Here is a 14,540-nt window from a genome sequence, read left to right on the forward strand (position 1 = left end):
TATCATCAACCAAACAGGATTGATTCAGGGAAGGCAATAAAATGGAGATGCCAGAAATCATTACATTTCTCTACACCAACAACAAGACAGAAGAAAGAGAAATTAAGGAGCCAATCCCATTTATAATTGCACCCAAAACCATAAGGTATCTAGGTGTTAATTTAACCAAAGAGACAAAGAATCTGTACTCAGAAAACTATAGAATACTCATGAAAGAAATTGAGGAAGACACAAAGAAATGGATAAACTTTCTATGTTCATGGATTAGAAGAGCAAATATTGTGAAAATGTCTATGCTACCTAAAACAATCTACACATTCAGTGCAATCCCTATCAAAATGCCATCAACTTCTTTCACTGAAATGGAACAAATAATCCTAATATTTATATGGAACCAAAAAAGACCCTGAATAGCCAGAAAATGTTGGAAAAGAAAACCTAAGCTGGTGGCATCCCAATTGCAGACTTCAAGCTCTATTACAAAGCTGTATCATCAAGGCAGTATGGTACTGGCACAAAAACAGGCACACAGATCAATGGAACAGAATAGAGAGCCCAGAACTGGACCCTCAACTCTATGGTCAACAAAACTTCAACTAAGCAGGAAAGAATGTCTAATGGAAAAAAGACAGTCTCTTCAATAAATGGTGTTGGGATAATTGGACAGCACATGCAGAAGAATGACATTGAACAATTTTCTTAAACCATACACAAAAATTGACTCAAAACGGATGAAAGACCTCAATGTGAGATAGGAATCCATCAAAATCCTTGAAGAGAACACAGGCAGCAGCCTCTTTGACCTCAGCTGCTGCAACTTCTTCCTAGAAACATTATCAAAGTCAAGTGAAGCAAGGGCAAAAATGAACTATTGGGGCTTCATCAAAATAAAAAGCTTTTGCACAGCAAGGGAAACAGTCAACAAAACCAAAAGACAACTGACAGAATGGGAGAAGATATTTGCAAATGACTTACAGATAAAGGACTAGTGTCCAAAATCTATAAAGAACTTATCAAACTCAACACCCAAAGAGCAAATAACTCAATCAAGAAATGGGCAGAGGACATGAACAGACATTTCTCCAAAGAAGACATACAAATGGCCAACAGACATATGAAAAAATGCTCAATATCATTTGGCATCAGGGAAATACAAATCAAAATCACAGTGAGGTACCACCTCACACCAGTCAGAATGGCTAAAATTAACAAGTCAGGAAACAATAGATGTTGGCAAGGATGTGGAGAAAAGGGGAACCCTCTTACACTATTGGTGGAAATGCAAGCTTGTGTAGCCACTCTGCTAAACAGTATGGAGATTCCTCAAAAAGTTTAAAATAGAGCTACCCTGTGACCCAGCAATTGTACTACTGGGTATTTACCCCAAAGACATAAATGTAGTGATCCTAAGGGGCACCTGCACCCCAGTATTTATAGTTTATAGCAACAATGTCCACAATATCAAACCATGGGAAAAGCCATATATATATATACATTGTTTATATACACACACATACACAATACCAAACCATGGGAAAAGCCATACATATATATGTATGTATGTATATGTGTGTGTGTGTGTGTGTGTGTGTGTGTGTGCGTGTGTATACATACATATACATATAAATTATGTACCCACCAAAAATTGAAATCTTGCCATTTGCAATGACGTGGATGGAACTAGAGGGTATTATGCTAAGTGAAATAAGTCAATCAGAGAAAGATGATTATCATATGATCTCACTGATATGTGGAATTTGAGAAACAAGGGAAGAGGGGAAAATAATGAAACAGGATAAAAGAGAGGTAGACAAATGATAAGAGACTCTTAATCTTAGGAAACAAACTGAGGGTTGCTGGGGGTTCAGGGGCCAGAGAGGGATGGGGTGTCTGGGTGATGGACATTGGGGAGGGTATGTGTCATGGTGAGTGCTGTGAACTGGATAAGACTGAGAATTCACAGACCTGTACCCCTAAAACAAATAATACATTCTATGTTAATTTTTAAAAATATATAAATGAAAATTTAAAGGTTACGTTTATGAACTTCCAATCTCTCATTGCCATCTGAACAAAGATATTCTTTGTGCTAAAATGTTTGTTATGGTTGTACCATATTTGAGCACTCACAAATGAAGGTAAAACTAATAGAAGATGAAGAACAATGAAGAATTGTGGAGAGGGAAATTTGCTGAACATAAAGAAACTTAAATTCCTATCCAGGCTTTGTTTTTCACTGACATGTGCTCATATTTTCTCCAGCTTTACCTAATGAGGTCTCTGGGCAAAAGTGTCAGCTTTTCCTGCAAGGCTTCTGCAGGATTTGTTCTGATCTTAATATTGTACATGATCTTTCTCTTTCTGATCACTTGGATTCATTTTTTTATTCTTACAGGTTTTCCAAAGCAAAAACTAACATCCCCAATATGTCACATAAGAAAGAGATTTATTACTTTAAACCAGTGATTCTCAAAGTATGGTCCTGGGAACTGCGGCATCAGTATCACCCAGGAACTTGTTAGAAATACAAACTCTTAAGCCCCACCCCCAATCTACTGAGTCAGAAATTCTAGGTTTGGCAGTCAGCAATCTGTTTTAAAAACCCCTTCAGATGATTCTGATGCATTCTGAAGTTTGAGTATCACTGCCTTAAAGAAAAAATTAACTTAAGGCAGGCATATTACATTTGGAAGCCAAGATGGGTTAGCTGAGACAGAAGTATGTTTTCTTCTTGCCATTGTTGCTCAAGGTGAGTGTGGAATAGTAAAGCCAAGAATGGAACATCAAGATATTGACTTGATTTACAAATGGCACCTTAGTTTCTTTGTCTAACTTTTGGAATTTTTGTTGAAGGGTTCCAGCCATCTACTCATAGGTCAGTCTGAGCACGTGATGTCATTATTCCTCTAATCGTTGGCTATTAAGGAGGGGTGGTAAAGTCAGCTACTGATGGGACATTAGGAAACAGGGAAACTGTTGCCATGGCAACATTGGTTGATGGCATAAATGACTACAGAGATTAAAGTATCCTCCAAGGAACAGAAAAGAGAAGTCAACAAGGAAATTTACGCTTGTTTTTTGTGGTTGGCTGAGATCTCTCCCCAGTGTCTCATTGAATTGAGACATTCTAGGTTACAAGAATAGTATAAAAATAGTACAATGACAAGAATAGTAAAGAGGTACCAGCCTAGAAGTCCATATTAGAAAATGCCAGAGTGTATGTGTATCTGTGTACATGCAGACACCCTAAGAATATCAAATAAGCCTTCTTTAATGTTGTATAGTTTAGCCCCATTTCATGCTCAGTCTTTTTTCTTTTACTCCATATTTTGTGCTACTTTTGTGAACGAATAATAGCAGCTAATATTTATTGAGTGCTGCTTACGTGCCAGGCTCCACAGTAAGCACTTTACTTACATTTCCTCAATTTATCTCAGCAGCATCCTGAGTTAGACAATGTTAAATCTTACTCAGATATAATGGAGCTAGGTTTCCTTCCAAAAAGAATATTTGATTTATTTCTACCATGTAAATTAGAAAATACTGTTAGTATCTGTCTTAAAAATAACATTGTTATCTTTCTATGTTATCCATTGGGCTTGTGCCTGGGCAAAAGAAAAACAAATGCACCTACTTTCTGTGGCCCAATGGGGGGAGCAGGGAAAAAAGTAGTCCCTAGGCCAGTTGGCTTTATAGCAGGCTGTTCTCCTTTAAGAACTACAGTAAAAACACAGCTTCAAGTAGTGTCTACTCACACTATTCCATAATGAGCTTCCTTGTGTCATCAGCATCCAGGAGTGACAAACTTGACCACATATTATTATATCTCTTAAAGTGAGGTAGGCGAAAATCTAAACACAAAGAAGAGAAATACACAATCTTGAAAATTAAGTGAATTTGCGTGCAACTCTGCCACTTGCCTTTTTTGTTGGGTTGTTGTTAATGATGATAAGGTAATCCATATTGTCCTGGCTGGGATTTAAATGCTGGAACTTTATCTAGACTACTAGAATTTATCTAATGATGCCTTTGTTATAATGTGATCTTTGCAACTGATAATCACAGAAAGATGGGGCAGAAGATAGGCAGATTTATTTTCAGACTGAAAGTGGTTTCTGTTAGCAAATGAGTGATTTCCCTAAATAGTAGCTGCTACATAGAAGGCATTCGATGATTGTTTGCTGAATTTAATTAGATTCTTTTTTTTTTAATGATTTTATTTATTTATTTATTTGACAGAGAGATTTCACAAGTAGGCAGAGAGGCAGGCAGAGAGAGGGAGAAGCAGGCTCCCTGTTGAGCAGAGAGCCTGATTCGGGGCTTGATCCCAGGACCCTGAGATCATGACCTGAACCAAAGGCAGAGGGTTAGTGCACTGAGCCACCCAGGTGTCCCAACTAGATTCTTGTTTTAAAGTTAACGGATTCCTAGGAAATATCAATGAACCCATCTTGGCTTCTGTTTCTGGAAAAATGATAGACTAGGCAACCTGCAAATCCTCTTGATACAAAACATGAGTAAATGCTAAAACAAAGCTTTCTAAAAATATTTATTTTTTAATTTAAATTCAATTAGCTTACATATAATATATCATTAGTTTCAGAGGTAGAGTTAGTGATTCGTTAGTCTTATGTAATTCCCACTGCACATTACATCGTGTGCCCTCCTTTTTTTTTTTTTTTAAGATTTTATTTATTTATTTGAGAGAGAGAGCAAGCCAGCTAGAGAGAGACAGCATGAGAGTCAGGGAGGCGCAGAGGGAGAGGGAGAAGCAGAACTCCCACTGAGCAGGGAGCCCAACTCAGAGCTCAGCCCCAGGGTCCTGGGATCATGACCTGAGCTGAAGGCAGATGCTTAACCAACTGAGCCACCCAGGCACTACTCACGTGCCCTCCTTAATGTCCACCACCCAGTTACTCCATCCCCCCACCTCCATCCCTTCCAGCAACCCTCAGTTTGTTTCCTTTGGTTGAGAGTCTCTTATGGTTTGTCTCCCTCTCTGATTTCATCTTGTTTTATTTTTTCTCCCTTCCCCTATGAACCTCTGTTTTGTTTCTTAAATTCCACATAAGAGTGAGATCATATAATTGTCTTTCTCTGACTGACTTATTTCACTTAGTGTAATGCCCTCTAGGTCCATCCACATTGATGTAAATGGTAAGTATTCATCATTTCTGATGGCTGAATATTATTATTTATGTGTGTGTGTGTGCACCACATCTTCTTTTTTTAAAGATTTTGTTGATTTATTTGACACAGAGAGAGAGAAAGAGAGAGAGCACCAGCAGAGGGAGAGGCAGAGGGAGAGGGAGAAGTAGGCTCCCTGTAGAGCAGGGGAAGCCCAATATGGGACTTGATCCCAGGACTCCCAGATCATGACCTGAGCAGTGGCTTAACCAAGTGAGCCACCAAGGTGCCCTGTACCACATCTTCTTTATCCATTCATCTGTCAGTGGGCAGCTGGGCTCTTTTCATATGTTGGCTATTGTAGACATTACTGCTATAAACATTGGGATATACGTGCCCCTTTGGATCACCACATTTGTATCTGGGGTAAATACTAGTAGTGCAATTGCTGGGTCTATATGCTAACAATGAGACAGAAGAAAGAGAAACTAAGGAGTCGATACCATTTATAATGGCACCAAAAAACACAAGATACCTAGGAATAAATCTAACCAAGGAGGCAAAGGATCTGAACTCAGAAAACTATAGAACACTCCTGAAAGCAATTGAGGAAGACACAAAGAAATGGAAAAAATGTTCCATGCTCATGGATTGGAAGACCAAATATTGTAAAAATGTCTATGCTACCAGAGCAATCTACATATTCAGTGCAATCCCTATCAAAACACCATCAACTTTTTTCACAGAAAATAGAACAAATAATCCTAAAATTTGTATGGAACCAGAAAAGACCCAGAATAGCCAGAGGAATGCTGAAAAAGAAAACCAAAGCTGGTGACATCACAATTCCGGACTTCAAGTTCTATTACAAAGCTGTAATCAACCTGGCACAAAAACAGACACACACATCACTGGAACAGATTAGAGAGCCCAGAAATGGACCCACAACTCTATGGTCAACTAATCTTTGACAAAGCAGGAAAGAATGCCCAATGGAAAAAAAGACAGTCTCTTCAACAAATGGTGTTGGGAAAATTAGACAGCCACATGCAGAAGAATGACACTGGAATATTTTCTTACACCACACACAAAAATAGACTCAAAATAGATGACAGACCTCACTGTGAGACAGGAATCCATCAAAATCCTAGAGGAGAACACAGACAGAAACCTCTGTGGCCTGGGCTGCAGCAACTTCTTGCTAGACACATTGCAAGGGGAACATAGGCAAAAATGAACTATTGGTACTTCATTAAAACAAAAAGATTTTGCACAGCAAAGGCAACAGTCGACAAAACCAGAAGACAACCGGGATGCTTGGGTGGCTCAGTTAGACGTCCAAGCATCTGCCTTTGGCTCAGGTCATGATTCCAGGGTCCTGGGATGGAGTCTCACATTGGGCTTCTTGCTCAGTGGGGAGCCTGTTTCTCCCTCTGCCTGTTGTTTCCCCTTCTTGTGCTCTCTCTCTCTTTGTCTCTCTGACAAATAAATTAAATAAAATCTTTTTAAAAAGGAAAAAGACAACCTACAGAATGGGAGAAGATATTTGCAAATGACTTACAGATAAAGGGCTAGTATCCAAAAATCTATAAAGAACTTATCAAACTCAACACCCAAAGAACAAATAATCTAATCAAGAAATGGGCAGAGGACATGAACAGACATTTACAAAGACATACAAATGGCCAACAGACACATGAAAAAATGCTCAGTATCTCTTGGCATCAGGGAAATACAAATCAAAACCACAATGAGGTACCACCTTCCACCAGTCAGAATGGCTAAAATTAACCAGTAAGGAAATGATAGGTGTTGCCACGGATGTGGAGAAAGGGGAGCCCTCCTACACTGCTGGTGGGAATGCAAGCAGATGCAGCCCCTCTGAAAACAGCATGGAGGTTCCTCAAAAAGTTGAAAATAGAGCTGCCCTATGACCCAGCAACTGCACTACGAAGTATTTACCCAAAAATATATTTTTCTTTAAGAAATTATTTATTTATTTTATTCTTAAAGATTTTATTTATTCTTCTTACAGAGAGAGTGAGACATGCACAAAAGCTGGGGAAGTGACAGGCAAAGGGAGAAGCAGACTTACCGATGAGCAGAGAGGCTAACATGGGACTCGATCCCAGGACATCAGGATCATGACCTGAGCTGAAGGTAGACACTTAACTGACTGAGCCACCCAGGCACCCTTAAAAATTTTTTTAAATTTCAGCTTTATTGGGCTTAATTGACATATAAAATTCAAGATATTTTTTAAGGATTTTATTTATTTATTTGAGAGGGAAGCAGAGTGCACAAGAGCCAGGGGAGAGAGAAGCAGACTCCCCCACTGAGCAGGGAGCCTGATGTGGGGCTTGATCCCAGAACCCTGGGATCATGACCTGAGCCAAAGGCAGACAGTTAACCAACTGAGCCACCCAAGCACCCCAAAATCCAGGATATTTTAAGTGTACATTGTGATTTGTTATACATTTACATAGTGAAAGGATCCACCTTAATTAAGGTTAATTAATGTGTTAATTTACATATCCATCACCTCGCATATTTATCTTTATTATTTTTGGTGAGAACATTTGAGTTCCACTCTCTTAGCCAATTTCAGGTATAGAACACATTGTTATCAACTATAATCACTATGTTTATATGAGATCCTCAGACCTTATACATCTTATAGCTGCAAGTGTTACAGGATTTCTTTTCCTATGATGCCCCAGGTCCTTGGTCAGGCTGCTTCGGAGAAAGAAGAGGTGGAGCAGACTGTGGTGGGCAGCAAAGCAAGTTTTTATTGAGCAATAGTAAAGTATATTGAATAATAGAGCTCCCAAAGAAGGAGAGGACGGACCCAAGAGGGTTGCCACCTGAGGTTCTAGTCTAGGGGTTTCTATGGGTTTGTTGGTTCACTGTTCCAATCTGATTAACCCGCCTGCACCTGTCATCCAGTCAGGTTTCTGTCAGTGGGGAAGGGTGGAGCGCTCTTCCCAGGGTGGTGTAAAATCCTTTTAGCGGTTACCTTTCAGGGCGGGGGCCTTGTCCCTGCCTGCCTTTCTTCCAACTATCCTTCATCAAAAGTTTGTACCCTTTTTTCCAACCTCTCCCTATTTCCCTACCCCACAGCCCTTGACAGCTACTTTTCTACTCTCTAAAACAAACTGGTTTTGTTTTTGTTTTTGTTTTTAACATACCTGAGTTTTTAAGAAAGTAAGGAAAATATCCAGGCCCACAATCTTGGTAAACCCAGACTCATAATAAGGTGTTCATACCATAGTTGTTCTGGCTAAGGAAGCAGTGGGGATGGTTGCTGCTTTTCATGACAAATAGATTTCATGACAAAGAGATTTCAGATTTCACTGGCCACACAGGGACAGAAAAAGTTACCAGTCTTGTACAAAGTTGGAAGTCCTAACTGAGTCTAAGAAAGAGGGAAATAGAGAGAAATCCAGGATTATTAAATAGAGAAGATTAAAGCAACTACTACTACTACCTATTGGTGAAGAAAAAAACTAGGGTATCTAGCCTGGGATTTAAAACAAACAAAAAAAAAATCCCCAAAATTTATAACCAAAGACCAGGTATCATGTGGACTGGAATTTGAATTTAAATTATTTGTGGGGTCCATTGTGAATTTATTACCTTTGTAATTGGATTTAATACATTAACATGCGAAGAGCTTCCAACTCAGTGGTAACTTAGACATTTGGCAGAAATAAATAACCACCTCTCTAAAGAGGCACATCTTCAAACCACATCTTATAGGATTCTTATATATTAATTCCACTTCCAAAAAATGCGTTTTCAATAAAAATTACAAAACATATGAGGGGAAAAAAATCCAGGAGTCAAACAGACAAACAATAAATATCTTCTTAAATCAAATTGTCAGATTGTGATTATGAAAACATTAAGATGATATAAGACTTAAAAAGAAAAATAGGTTTTTGAAAAAGCTGTTGTCGAAATAGGACTGGGCAGATTGATAAAGGAACCAAGTAAAATTCATGGGAATTAAAAACAGAATGACTGAAATTAAAAACTCAGTAGATGAGTTACATAGCAGATGAAACACAGCTGACAAGAGAACTGGCAACCTGGATTATGTATCAGAAGACATTACAGAGAATAAGGCACAGAAAGATAAAGAGATGAAAAATATAAAGGGGATTAAGAGGCACATTACATAGCATGAAAGCATCCAACATTTTATATACATCTTCATAGAATTTCTAGAAGGAAAGAGCCGAGAATGGAATATAGGCAAATTTAAAAATACAACAGATGAGCATGTTCTAGAACTAATGAGAAGAAACAGTTCTCCTATTCAAGAAGCAAAAGAAATCCCAAAAAGGAAACTCAAAAAGTCCTATGGCATTGTAGTAAAGTGGCAAAAGGCCGAAAGCAAGGGACCACATTAAATTCATCCAGAGACAGAGATGGTGAGAAAGCGGACATCAGCAGAAAGTACTTACCAGTCTCCGACATTTCATGAAGTAAATTACAACTGAAGGACGAGCATTAAGTAAAGGCATTTTGAGACTAAGATTGAGAGAGTTTATCTGTAACAGACCCTTTACAAAAGAACTTCTACAGGACATTGGAATCAGAAGAGAAGAGTGAGATGGCAATAGAATGATGGACAAAGAAACTAATTAAGTATATAGGGGTAAAGCCATTAACCTTAAAAAACATGACTAATGTGGTGTACAAAAAACGAGGTGGAATAAAAACACTAGATACTACTAATATTCTGACTAGAGAATAATCACTTCAAGTGTTCTAAGTTGTAGTAATTATGAGGAAGAAAGCATAGGTAATAATTCGCTTTATTCAAGTAACTTCACATGTTAAAAATATTTAAGAGAAACCACAGAAATAGTAGAAATAGAATGTGTATTCTCTAAAGCATAAATACGGGAATAAAGCAGATTTTTAAATCCAATAGATAAAGTTAGGAAAGGAGAAAAGAAAGCATATAAAAACAGGATAAATAGTGTGGAATTATAAGAGAAGTATTTATCCCAGTATATCTAGTAACAATAAGTTTAACAAAATTCACTGCTTAGGAAACAAAGATTACCCCAAATGTTTTTGCTTTACTGTTTTTCCCTCTGTTATTATTAGAACCTATCAACTTTCCTTTCATTTGTGTTCATCTTGTTCAGTACCATATTTTAGCTGGATCTTTTTCACTCTGGGTAATACTCCCGTTGTAATGAAGAGAAAATTAAGAATGAAAGACTATAAGAACCCCTCACTATGACACATAGACTGATGTTAAGGAGGAGGAATTCAGGTCTATTTTTTAAAATTAATTTATTTTTGAATTGAAATATATAGTTGACACACAATGTTCCGTTAGTCTCAGGTGGACAATACAGCGATTTGTCAGCTCTATACATGATGCTGTGCTCACAGCTGTAGCTACTGTCTGTTATCACACACACACTATTACAATATCCTGGACTGAGTTCCCTATGCTGTGCATTTTACTCCCTTGACTTATTCATTCCATAACTAGAAGCCAGTACCTTCACCCATTTTGCCCATGCCCCCATGCCCTCCCCTCCATCAACCATCATTTTTTTGTATTAATGAGTAATTTCTGCTTTTTTTGTTTGTTTTGTTGCTTAGATTCTACATTTAGGTGAAGTTATATAGTATTTGTTTTCTCTGGATTCTTTCACTTAGCATAATACCTTCTAGGTCAATCCATGTTGTCCCACATGGCAAAATATTCTTTTTTTTTTTTAAATATTTTATTTGTTTATTTGACAGCTAGAGAGAGAGCACAAGTAAGCAGAGTGACAGGGAGAGGGGGAGAGAGAGAAGCAGGCTCTCTGGTGAGAGCCTGATGCGGGGCTCGATCCCAGGACCCTGGAATCATGACCGGAGCAGAAGGCAGCCGCTTAATCAACTGAGCCACCCGGGTGCCCCAAAATATTCTTTTTTTATGGCTGAGTAATATTTCATTGTTTATATATATCGCATCTTTCTTTATCCTTTCAACTCTCGATGGACACTTAGGTTGCTTCCATCTGGGCTATTGTAAATAATGCTACAAGAAACATAGGAATTCATTTACCTTTTTGAATTAGTGGGGGTTTTTTTATTTAATTTTTTAAAAGGTTTTATTTATTTATTTGTCAGAGAGAGAGAAGGAGAGAGCACAAGCAGGGTGAGTGGCAGGCAGAGGGAGAAAGGCTCCCCACTGAGCAAAGAGCCTGCGGCAGGACTCAATCCCAAGGCTGTGGGATCATGACTTCAGCCAAAGGCAGATGCTTACCCAACTGAGCCACCCAGGCATCTCATTGAATTAGTAATTCCAATTTTGCTGGTAAATACCAAGTAGTAAAATTACTGGATCATTTGATATTTCTATTTTTAATTTTTTGAGGAACCTTGATACTGTCTTCCACAATGACTGCAGCAAATTGCCTTCCTGCCCACAGTGGGTTCCTTTTCACCACATCCTTACAAATAGTTGTTATTTCCTGCCTTTTTATTTTACCCATTCTGACTGGTATGAGGTGATACCTCATTGTGGTTTTGGTTTGTATTTCCCTGGTGATTAGTGATGTTGAGCATCTCATGTTGGCCATCTGTATGTGTTCTTTGAAAAAATGTCTCTTCAGATCCTTTGCCCATTTTTAAATTGGATTACTTGGTTTTTTGGTATTGAGTTGTATAAGTTCTTTATATATCTTGGATAGTAACCCCTTATTGGATATATTATTTGCAAATATCTTCTCCCATTCAGTAAATTGCCTTGTCACTTTATTGAAGGTTTCCTTTGTGGTACAAAGGTTTTTATTTTAGAGTAGTCCCAGTGGTTTATTTTTGCTTCTGTTTCCTTTGCGAGGAGACATATCCATAAATATGTTGCTTAGACTGATGTCCAAGAGACGACTGCCTTTGTTTTCTTCTCGGAATTTTATGATTTCAGGTCTCACATCTAGGTCTTTAATCCATTTTGAATTTATTTTTGTGTTTGGTGTAAGAAAGTAATCCAGTTTCATTCTGTTGCATGCAGCTGTCCAGTCTTCCCAGCACCACTTACTGAAGAGACTCTTTTCTCCCTACTGTATATTCTTGCTTCCTTTGTTGTAGATTGACCATATAAGTATGGGTTTATTTCTGGCCTATTATGTTCTAGTTATCTATATGTTTGTTTTAGTGCCAGTACCACACTCTTTTGATTATTGTAGGGTTTTGTTTTTTAAAGATTTATTTATTTATCTATCTATCTATTTATTTATTTGACAGGGATCACAAGTAGGCAGAGAGGCAGGCAGGGGGGCGGGAAGCAGGCTCCCCGCTGAGCAGAGAGCCGATGTGGGGCTCAAATCCAGAACCCCAGATCATGACCTGAGCCGAAGGCAGAGGCTTTAACCCACTGAGCCACCCAGGTGCCCCTGATTATTATAGTTTTGTAATATATCTTGAAATCTGGGATTGTAATACTTCCAGCTTTGTTCTTCTTTCTCAAGATTGCCTTGGCTCTTTGGGGTTTTTGGTAGTCCATACAAATTTTAGGATTATTTGTTTTAGTTTTGTGAAAAATACTATTGATATTTTGATAGAGATTGCACTGAAGCTGTGGTATGGACTCTAACAATATTAATTCTTCCAATCCATGAGCACAGTATGTCTTTCCATTTGTTTGTGTCATTTTCAATTTCTTTCATCAATGTTTTAGAGTTTTTGGAATACAGATCTTTCACCTCATAGGTTAAGTTTATTCCTAGCCATCAGAGTCTTTTTTGGTGCGATTATAAATGCAGTTGTTCACTTAAATTTTCTTTGTGCTACTTTGTTATCTGTATATAAAAATGCAACAGATTTCTGGGGCACCTGGGGGGCCCAGCCAGTTGAGCATTCAATTCTTGATTTCAATTCCGGTCATGATCTTGGGGTTGTGGGATCAAGCTCTGCATCAGGGTCCAGGCTCAGCATGGAGTGTGCTTGAGATTCTCTCCTTCTCCCCTCTGCTTGCACACACACACTCTCCCTCTCTCTCAAAATAAATAAATAAATAAATAAATAAATAAATAAAATGTAACAGATTTCTGTATATTAATTTTATATCCTGCAACTTATTCATTTATTACTGCTAGTAGCTTTTTGGTGGATTCTTCAAGGTTTTTCATGTATAGTATGATGTCATCTGCAAATAGTGGTAGTTGAAATTTTTCCTTACTAATTTGGATGCCTTTAATTTCCCTTTCTTATCTGATTGCTACAACTAAGATTTCCAGCACTATGTTGTATAAAAGTGGTGATAGTGGACATCCTTGTCTTATTCCTAATTGTAGAGGGAAAGCTCTTCGTTTTTCACCACTGAGTGTGATGTTGTTCTGAGTTTGTTATATGGCCTTTGTTATGCTGAGGTATGTTCCCTCTAAACACACTTGGTTGAGTTTTTATCATGATGCATGTTGAATTTTGTCACTTGCTTTTTCTGCATCCATTAAGATGGTCATGTGATCTTTATCCTTAGTTTTTGCTGATGTGGTGTACACATTAACTGATCTGCAAGCGTTAAACCATCCTTGCATCCCCAGAATAAATCCTATTTGATCATGTTGAATATCCTTTTAATGTATTGTTGATTTGGTTTGCTAATATATTACTAAGTTTGGGGGGATCTATATTCATCAGGGATATTGGCCTATAGTTTTCTTCTGTTGTTGTTGTTTTCCCCCTCTGGCTTCGGTACCAGTGTAATGTGGTATTATTATTATTATTATTATTATGCCTTGTGGAATGTATTTAGAAGCTTTCCTTCCCCTTCTATTTTTGGAATAGTTTGGTAATAGATATTAACTCTTCTTTAAATGTTTGGTAGAATTCACTTGTGAAGCCATCTGGTCCTGGACTTTTGTTTGTTGGGAGTTTTTTAATCACTGATTCAATTTTGTTACCAGTAATTGGTCTGTTCAGGTTTTCTATTTTTTCCTGATTCAGTTTTGGAAGATTATATATTTCTATAAATTTATCCATTTTTTCTAGGTTGTCTAATTTATTGGAATACAATTTTTTTAATAAAGATTTTTATTTATTTATTTGACAGATCACAAGTAGGCAGAGAGAGGAGGAAGCAGACTCCCCACGGAGCAGACAGCCCGATGTGGGGCTCGATCCCAGTACCCTGGGAACATGACCTGAGCCGAAGGCAGAGGCTTTAACCCACGGAGCCACCCAGGTGCCCCTGGAAAGTAGTCTCTTAAACCTTTGTATTTCTTTTTTTTTTTTTTTAAAGATTTTATTTATTTACTTGTCAGAGATAGAGGGAGAGAGAGCGAGTGAGCACAGGCAGACAGAGAGGCAGGCAGAGGCAGAGGGAGAAGCAGGCTCCCTGCTGAGCAAGGAGCCCGATGTGGGACTCGATCCCAGGGCCCTGGGATCATGACCTG

General features: G+C 38.1%; 1 protein-coding gene across 2 annotated transcripts in view; it reads right to left on the minus strand.

Moving 5' to 3' along the window:
* FBXL13 (F-box and leucine rich repeat protein 13) overlaps window positions 1–14,540 on the minus strand; it is a 251,841-nt gene that overhangs the window by 152,784 nt on the left and 84,517 nt on the right. For both annotated transcript variants that reach the window (XM_059396979.1, XM_059396981.1), the window contains one exon: window positions 3,756–3,851. In XM_059396979.1, the coding sequence (XP_059252962.1) occupies window positions 3,756–3,851 (96 nt within the window). The remainder of the gene's footprint in view (window positions 1–3,755; window positions 3,852–14,540) is intronic.

This window comes from Mustela nigripes, chromosome 4 (genome assembly GCF_022355385.1).
Source record: "Mustela nigripes isolate SB6536 chromosome 4, MUSNIG.SB6536, whole genome shotgun sequence".
In the NCBI taxonomy this organism is placed as follows: domain Eukaryota; kingdom Metazoa; phylum Chordata; class Mammalia; order Carnivora; family Mustelidae; genus Mustela; species Mustela nigripes.